This window comes from Chiloscyllium punctatum, chromosome 6 (assembly GCF_047496795.1).
Source record: "Chiloscyllium punctatum isolate Juve2018m chromosome 6, sChiPun1.3, whole genome shotgun sequence".
In the NCBI taxonomy this organism is placed as follows: Eukaryota; Metazoa; Chordata; class Chondrichthyes; order Orectolobiformes; family Hemiscylliidae; genus Chiloscyllium; species Chiloscyllium punctatum.
The window spans coordinates 127041290-127049756 of record NC_092744.1 but is presented as its reverse complement, the minus strand read 5'-3'; the positions used below and the strand labels follow the sequence as shown (position 1 = coordinate 127049756).

At 52.0% G+C, this 8467-nt stretch overlaps 1 protein-coding gene across 1 annotated transcript; it reads right to left on the bottom strand.

Annotated features, from left to right (window-relative positions):
- Positions 1 to 1048: 1048 nt before the first annotated feature.
- On the bottom strand, positions 1049 to 3037 carry LOC140479204 (uncharacterized). Its single transcript, XM_072573237.1, has 2 exons — positions 1486 to 3037; positions 1049 to 1425 (listed from the first exon to the last, which is right to left on the bottom strand). The coding sequence occupies exon 1, from the start codon at positions 3025 to 3027 to the stop codon at positions 1534 to 1536; it is 1494 nt and encodes a 497-aa protein (XP_072429338.1). The 5' UTR covers positions 3028 to 3037; the 3' UTR covers positions 1049 to 1425; positions 1486 to 1533.
- Between the last annotated feature and the right edge of the window lie 5430 nt (positions 3038 to 8467).

The following is an 8467-nucleotide window of genomic DNA, read 5'->3' as shown; positions in this document are numbered from 1 at the left end:
GGAGAGAAAGAGGGGGAGAGACAGAGGGGGCAGAGACAGAGGGGGGAGAGACAGAGGGGGGAGAGAGAGAGGGGGCAGCGACAGAGGGGGAGAGACAGAGGGGGGAGAGACAGAGGGGGAGAGACAGAGGGGGGAGAGACAGGGGGAAGAGAGACGGGAGAGACAGAGGGGGGAGAGACAGAGGGGGAGAGACAGAGGGGGGAGAGACAGGGGGAAGAGAGACGGGAGAGTCAGAGTGGGAGAGACAGAGGGGTGAGAGACAGAGGGGAGAGACAGAGGGGGGAGACACAGAGGGGGGAGAGACATGGGGAAGAGAGAGAGGGGGAGAGAGAGACGGGAGAGACAGAGGGGGGAGACACAGAGGGAGGAGAGAGAGAGAGGGGAGAGTCAGAGTGGGAGAGACAGAGGGGTGAGAGACAGAGGGGAGAGACAGAGGGGGGAGAGACAGAGGGGGGAGAGACAGATGGGGCAGAGACAGAGGGGGAGAGACAGAGGGGGGAGAGACATGGGGGAGAGAGAGAGGGGGAGAGACAGAGGGAGGAGAGACAGAGGGGGGAGAGACAGAGGGGGAGAGACAGAGGGGGAAGAGAGAGGGGGGAGGGACAGAGGGGGGAGAGAGAGAGGGGGAGAGACAGAGGGGGAGAGACAGAGGGGGGAGAGACAGAGGGGGGTGAGACAGAGGGGGGAGAGACAGAGCGGGGAGTGACAGAGGGGGGAGAGACAGAGGGGGGAGAGACATAGGGGGAGAGACAGTGGGGGGTGAGACAGAGGGGGGAGAGACAGAGGGGGGTGAGACAGAGTGAGGAGAGACAGAAGGGGAGAGACAGAGGAGGACAGGGAGTGGGGTACAAAGAGAGTGGGAAAAGAGATTGGGGGGTACAAAGAGAAGTGGACAGAGAGGGGGAAAGAGAGAGGGAGACAGAGAGAGGGAGATAGAGAGAGATGGACAGAAAGAGGGAGACAGAGAGAGAGTGTACGAGATAAGTGGCTATCCAGCCCCATCTACGGCACTTTTCATTTCCCTTCCCAGGAACAAAGACACGGAGGAGTCAGTCCAAAACTTTTTCATTCAACTTTGCAAAGTCGGGTGCTGTTCCCAAAGGTACACACACACAAGCATAGTAATCTCCACACATTATATACATGTATATGTGGGCTGGGTTTACTACTGCTGCCTTGACCAACGAGTGCTCGGATTCCCCACTGTTTTCCTTTTTTGGGTTCTGGTGCCTGCGATTCTTTTATCATTCACTTGGCCAGTCAGTGTTTGAGCTTCCCATTCTTCCCTTATATGGATGATGTTGTACAACTGTGGTTAAGGGCGGCCTCTCAACTATCGAGGAAAGCTGTTACAACTGTTTCATTCATATAAACGTGGGGGAGGTCCGGCAACAGTTTCGAGTGTCTGCTTGTGTTTACTATGAGGTAGAAAAGACTAAAAGGCAGCTAACCGTCTACCCCCTACATGCTTGTGTTTACTATGAGGTAGAAAAGACTAAAAGGCAGCTAACCGTTTAAAAATTACACTACCCCCTACAAATCCCCCGTGTCTTTTCTTACGGCCTGTAATTTTTCAACCGTAAGTTTCTTCTCCAGGGCATTTAATAACTCCCGAGCTTGTTCAGCAAACTGCCCTTCTCTAATACTACCCCCGCCCAAGAGGGATTCACGTTGTTCCATCTCGAGATTTATTCGTTCAACCTGCCCATAGGGAACATCCTTCTTAGTAAGGGCGGTTTCGATCAGTCGTTGAGTTAATCCCCGGACACAGGGAATAACGCAACACCCAAGGGCAGTGAGTACCCCTGCCACCACTATACATGAGACAAGAAAGGGAACGACCACCCCCGTCCATTTACCGAACCAAGCTTCCAACCAGTCCGTGAGGCCAGAGTCGATGCCCGAGTTTTCGGCCAGTTCGTCCGCCAATGTGGTGAGTCCATCCAGGGCGCGGGTGATGGACCCATCAGGGGCTGTGTTGTTGGGGATGAAAGTGCAGCACTGAATGCCTATCATGACACAAACACCCCCCTTCTCTGCCAACATCATGTCTAAGGCCAACCTATTTTCCCACGCCATCCTACTAGTGGCGTCCAGTTGTTCTGCTATTCCTTTCACTGCATCCCGGGTATAATTAATGAACCTCTGCTGATTGTAGTAAATATAATTAATCCAATCCACATTCTTATTGATGGTCACCCACCAAAACAGTGACGACTCAAAACCCGCCGCTATCTGGTTCCTACCCTTGTATTCGTCAGGAACACCCCTGGGGACCCCTATGGCATCTAAATATATGTTATCATCGAAAGAGGTCTCCAAAGCTCTCTCAGTTCTTCCACTAGAACGGGGTCGCTCTTGTTTTTCGAATGCCAGGGTGAATGGGATGGCCAATTGAACGATCGCACAAGTGCCCGTCCATTTTCGGGGCAGGGTCGGTCGCAGAACCCTCCCACCACAGTACCACCAGAGGTCTGCCCTAGGCACATGAATGTGGGAGTAATTCCCGCCCCCGGTAGTTTCATTGACCAGCCGGATTGATCCGCTGCACTTGTCAAATGTCCCCACATCGTCGTCCCACTGTAGTCCCGTCCGAGAGACGCAGGCCTGGTGCATACCCGTTACCCCTGAGAATGATGGCGGGCTGGGCGCCCCCTCAGTCCTGACGGGGGGAAACTTCAAACTCAAGGGTCGACAAGTGGGGTCGTTCCAGGCCTCTCGGTCCTGGTACAGCCTTATCATGCAGTCCATGGCTCGTGGGTGTTTCTCCCATCCCAGCGGGAATGGGACCACCTGAGGGTTAGGGCGGGCACTCGTGCATGCGTAGCAATCACTCTTTTTCATGCTCCTCACAGTATATTTGACCCATTCCATCCAGGCATTCGCCTCCCCGTATACCGTTTCTATTTCAAAGGTCTTTTCCAAATCCGTTGTCTCAATTATTCTAATCTTTTCCTGCTTACCAGTGGTGGATGAGCCCCCAGACTCAGCTTCAATGACCGTGATATACGTGCAGCACAGCTGCATTCCCCCCCCCCCCCCCATCCTGCCTGGCCCCCAACTCGAATACCCAGTATTGTTCTATTAAGTCTCGCCTCGTTCTTTTGCAAGTTCTTTATGGTCAGATAAAGCGGATTGCACCGATTATGCCCACAATCTCGTCCAGGGGTGATGGGATCACGGACAACTGACACCATAGCCTGGACCCCGGGGGCTGGAAGCCTACTTAGGCCTTCCCTACCATACAATTGTAATATTAACGTCTGACCCTGGAATCCCCTTTCTCTCTCTAGATTCTGCTTCGTTTGATTCAGTTGACTTTTAGTCCTACAGGGCACCAACTCACATAGGTCTAAGCTAAGTGTCTGTGTTGATTGGTTGGCAAGCACGGAGATGGTGAACCACTGACGGTCCTCTATTTGTTTCATCCGGAGGCCAAATTGGGTAACACGCACACTATGACCCAGCCCAAGGACAATGGCATAGCAAGTTAACAATACGATTGACTGCATTTTGTCGCGACACCCGTAGCCCGAGGGCACAGTTCCTTTAGACTCGCCAAAGTCCGATTAGTTCGTTCTCAGAGTCTCTGTTCCTTAGATGCCTTTGTCAGAGAGGTTCGTTCGTCCTCCGTCGGTTGTGGCACTGGTCCCTTGACTCGAGTGTAATGTGTCCAGCCCTTTTCGGCCGTACGGACAGCCGTTTCGGTCGTCAAAAGTACCAGGAAGGGACCGTCCCAAGTTGGTTCGAGGGTACGTTGCTTCCAGCTTTTAATCAGGACCCACTGACCCGGCTTGACGGTGTGCACCGCAAACTCGAGGGGCGGCGTCTGTGCCAAAAGTCCCTGTTGGCGTAAACGAGATAGAGCAGACCCCAGAGCCACCACATATTTTTGCACAAACATATCCCGAGACTCAAATACAGGAGGTTCCCCCTTCGGCCCATGGAACGGGAGGCCAAATAACATTTCGAAAGGGGAGATGCCCAAATCCCGCCTTGGCTGGGTGCGAATTTGCAACAGGGCAAGGGGTAGGCATTTGGTCCAAGGCAGGCCGATTTCACTAGTGAGCTTGGTTAGCTGCTTTTTGATGGTCTGTTTCATTCTTTCGACCTTGCCCGAGGAGGAGGGATGCCAGGGGGTGTGCAAATCCCAGTCAATCCCCATTGCTTGCACTACATTCTGGAGGACGGTCGAGGTGAAGTGGCTCCCCTGGTCAGAGTCAATAGCGCGGGGTAGCCCAAATCGTGGGATGATTTGCTCGAGTAGAATCTTGCTATCCTGAGTTGCCGTTGCCGTGGTAGTGGGGAAAGCTTCCACCCATCCTGTCAGGTGATCTACCACTACTAATAGGTACTTCAGGCGACCTATGGGGGGGAGCTCAGTGTAATCTACCTGAACATACTCAAACGGCCTATAGGCCGGACTCCTACCCCCTTGTCTTGCATGCTGCCGCAGCCCCCTTTTGTTAAACTTTCGACATGTTATACAATCTCCTGTGACCTGCTTGGCTACCGTGTACAGACCAGGGTGAGCATATCGGCGCAGGAAGGCATCACACAGTGCCTGGGCGCCCCAGTGACCCCCTTGGTGTAAACGGGCAATAATGTCCCGCGTCAACGGTCGATTTAGTAGCTGGCGGCTATCGGGTAAGGTCCACTTGCCTTCCCTATCCTTTGTACCCCCCAGAGACGCGAGAAGAGTTTCTTCTTTGTCAGTAAACGTGGGCACTTCGGTAATTTCGGATATCTGTGGAATCCTTACCAGGCAGTTTATTACTTCCTTCCCCATCCCAGCCAATTTTGCCTGTTCATCTGCCAATTGATTCCCCAGGGTCTCTATTTTATCGTCTTTCTGGTGTCCTTTCACATGTACTACAGCAATCTCTTGTGGCAGCAACAAATCCTCCAAGATCATGGCTACTAGTTCCTCGTGGACCAACTCTTTTCCTCTACTATTTATCATTCCCCTTTCTTTCCAGATCTTCCCAAAGGTGTGTACTACCCCAAAGGCATACTTAGAGTCAGTGTAGATTGTCCCGGCTATTCCCTTTAAATTCCTCAGAGCCCGGTGCAAGGCGTACAATTCGCACGTTTGTGCGGACCAGGCATTCGGTAGCCGTCCACTTTCCACTAATTCCCAACCAGTCTCACTAATGACTGCATAACCGTTGTGTCTCTTCCCATCTATCACTCGAGAGGACCCATCAATGTACCACCGCCTACCTGCATGTAAGGGGGTATCCCTCAGATCTTCCCTCACTTTACTCTGGTACTCTATTATGTCTGAACAGCAGTGTTCCAGTTCCTCCTCCCCTTCCCCTTTCCAAAGAAAGTCCGCCGGGTTCTGGCAGCCCCCGACTTCTATTCGGAGGTCTTCTCGGTCTAACAATATGGCTTCATATTTCAGAATTCTCGAGTCAGTCAGCCACCTCCCGGCCTTCTGATTCAGGATAGTTCTAACCTGGTGGGGAGTAGTGATCGTCAAGGGGGCCCCGAAAGTCAACTTCCTGCTTTCCTCTACCAGCTTTGCCGAGGCTGCCACCGCTTGGACACACTCCGGCCACCCTCGGGAGACTGGATCCAGAATTTTTGACAGGAAAGCCACGGGCTTCCTTTTACCCCCCCAGTCCTGGGTCAATACTCCAAGAGCGGTTCCCTTTCTAGAGTTCACAAAGAGGCGAAATGTCTTACTAAAATCCGGCAAGCTTAAAACAGGTGCGGCCATCAATTTTCCTTTTAGGATTTCCTCCCATTTTATTCTGTTGGGTGCCTCCTCAATGAGTTTTAGGTACAAGTCTTTAGTAAGGGGGGCATAGTCGTCTATCCATAACCGACAATAGCCTAAGAGTCGCAAGAACTTCCGCAACTCCCTCTTGGTCGTTGGGAGGCCGAGTTCGATTATTGCCCGCACTCTTTCCGGACTTATTCGTTTCTGTCCCTGGCTTATCAAGTGTCCCAGGTACTTAACCTCTTTCTCGACATATTGGAGCTTCTTCTGACTCACTCTTAACCCCTTCTCAGCTAGGTAATTTAACAGGGCATTAGTCCCAAGTAGGACGTCCTCCTCCGCCGGTCCGGATAAAAGGAGATCGTCCACGTATTGTATAAGCTTAAGGGCCGGGGACAAGGTTAGTCCCTCCAATAATTGTTCCAGAATCTGCCCGAACAGAGTCGGGGACTCAGTGAATCCTTGGGGGAGTACGGTCCACCTGTACTGTTGTTTTCTGCCAGTATCAGGATCCTCCCATTCAAAAGCAAAAAGATCCCTACTGTCCTTGTCCAGGGGACACGCCCAGAAGGCATCCTTTAAGTCGATAACACTAAACCAGCCGTGGTCCGGGGGAATTCGCCCCAGAATAGTGTATGGGTTCGGTACCACAGGGTGCCGTACTTGGACAATTTTATTTACCTCCCTTAGGTCTTGGACCATTCGGTAGCTCCCATCCGACTTCCGGACCGGCAGGATGGGAGAATTGTATCGTGACATACAGGGCTCTACCAATCCATCTTTTATTAGGTCTTCCATAACTGTCTTCAGGCCCTGCCTCCCTTCCCAAGAGATGGGGTATTGGCGCACTCTGACGTCGGGGCTCTGGGGCTTTAATTTTACCTCCACAGGTCGAATTGCGAGTCCCCCCCGGTTCCCTTTAGCGACCCAAACCCTAGGGTCTATCTCTGTCAATCGGGACTCACTAAGGTATGACATGGTAACGGCTAATTCTTCCTCTCTCACTTCTGCCCCGTCTCGCTTCTCTCCCTCTCCAACTTTTCTTCGACGTTCCTCTTTCCACCCCATAATCTCCCTCCCCCATTCTGGTGGACTTACAAGCTTCCTGTACGGCTGCCACCATCATTTTTGTCTTATGTTTCTCCCTTATTACATCCCTCTGAACGTACACCTTCTGTGCTTCCCGTAATAATTCTGCAACATCCTTTTCAGCCCAATCCTCCACTTTCTGTAATTTCTTCTGAATGTCAGGCCATGACTTAGTCACAAAGTGCACCTTAAGCATGCTCTTGCCTATTTCCCCATCGGGGTCTAAACCTGAATACTTTCGCATGGACTCCCGCAAACGGTCTAGAAACTCACTCGGGGATTCATCCTTTTTCTGTCCAACTTCAAATGCTTTTGCTAAATTCCGCTGTTTGGGCACGCAGGTTTGGATCCCCCTGATTATATTGCTTCTGAGGTCTGTCATATTGGCCCTTCCCCCCGCGTCGTTATGATCCCACCGGGGGTCCTCTAAGGGGTACTTCTGCTCTCCACGCTGAGGGCCGTCCTGATGCTCCCTATCCCAAATGGCCATTGCACTATTCCGGATCATAACAATTTCATCGTAATTAAATAGTATTCTCATCATGGCCTGCAGTTCAGCCCATGTGTATATACTGGGCCCCAGAAATTGGTCCAGTTGTATTCCCACACTGACGGGGTCGTCCAGTAGATGGGGTAGTTCATTACGGAGTTGCCGGATATCCCCAGAATTTAAAGGTTGTACTACGAACCCGGTCCGTTCGTTCCCAAACGGCACCTCTCGTAAGGGGTTCAGCTGTTCAATATTGTCACTCCTCCCAGCTCTCAATCCCTCTTCTCGACCTCTCCGCATCTCGAGTCGGACTGATTTCCTAGTGCCTGGGGTGAGTTCTGTGCCCCCTCCTGTGCCCCCCCAGCAGTCCCTTCCTCACTGGTCGTAGCCTGCTGGGACTCGGAATTATCCGTCGCAGGAGGGAGGTCCGCGCTGGACGCCTGGTCGTGCGCGGGTGGTATATACGGGGGCGGGGAAGACGGTGGCAAACCGTCGGTGAGGATGTCCCAAGACTTCTGGGGCTTCCTCGGGTCTGTTTGGGGAATCAGAGGATAGAGACGCGTGGGACTCTCGCCGTCGCCCGCCAACCAGGCGGCGGCATATTTGCTCTCCTCTGGGTCAAACGGTTGTTTTCTGTTAACATATACATTTAGGATTTGACACACCCAGTCTTCATCAGACCCATACTCGGGCCAAACTACCGAGGGGGCGCGGATAGGTTCTTTGGTCCATATAAAACAACAATATTTTATCATGGTCTCTTTCTTTAAGTCCTTCGTTCTACTACTGTCCGTCCATAGACTTAACTTCCAACCTAATGGACTATCGGGGGGTATTTCTTTCCCATTTGCAGTCTTCCCTGACTTTTCCTTAGAAGTCTGATTTCCCATGGTTTATCTTCGGTCCTGGTCTTAAACGCCCAAAGCGTTTTCACAGATGACCGTCAAAACCACAATTTCCCGTGGTTTATCTTCAGTCCTGGTCTTAAACGCTCAAAGCGTTTTCACAGATGACCGTCAAAACCACGCGGCCAACAAGGAAGAACAAAAGAATCTCTTACCTTGATCCGTGCACGGAGTTGTCTGGCCTTTTTAAATGTGTGTACCCCCGTGTATAGTCACTAACCGGTCGTCCCAGCACTCGTCCGTGTGTTCCTTTTC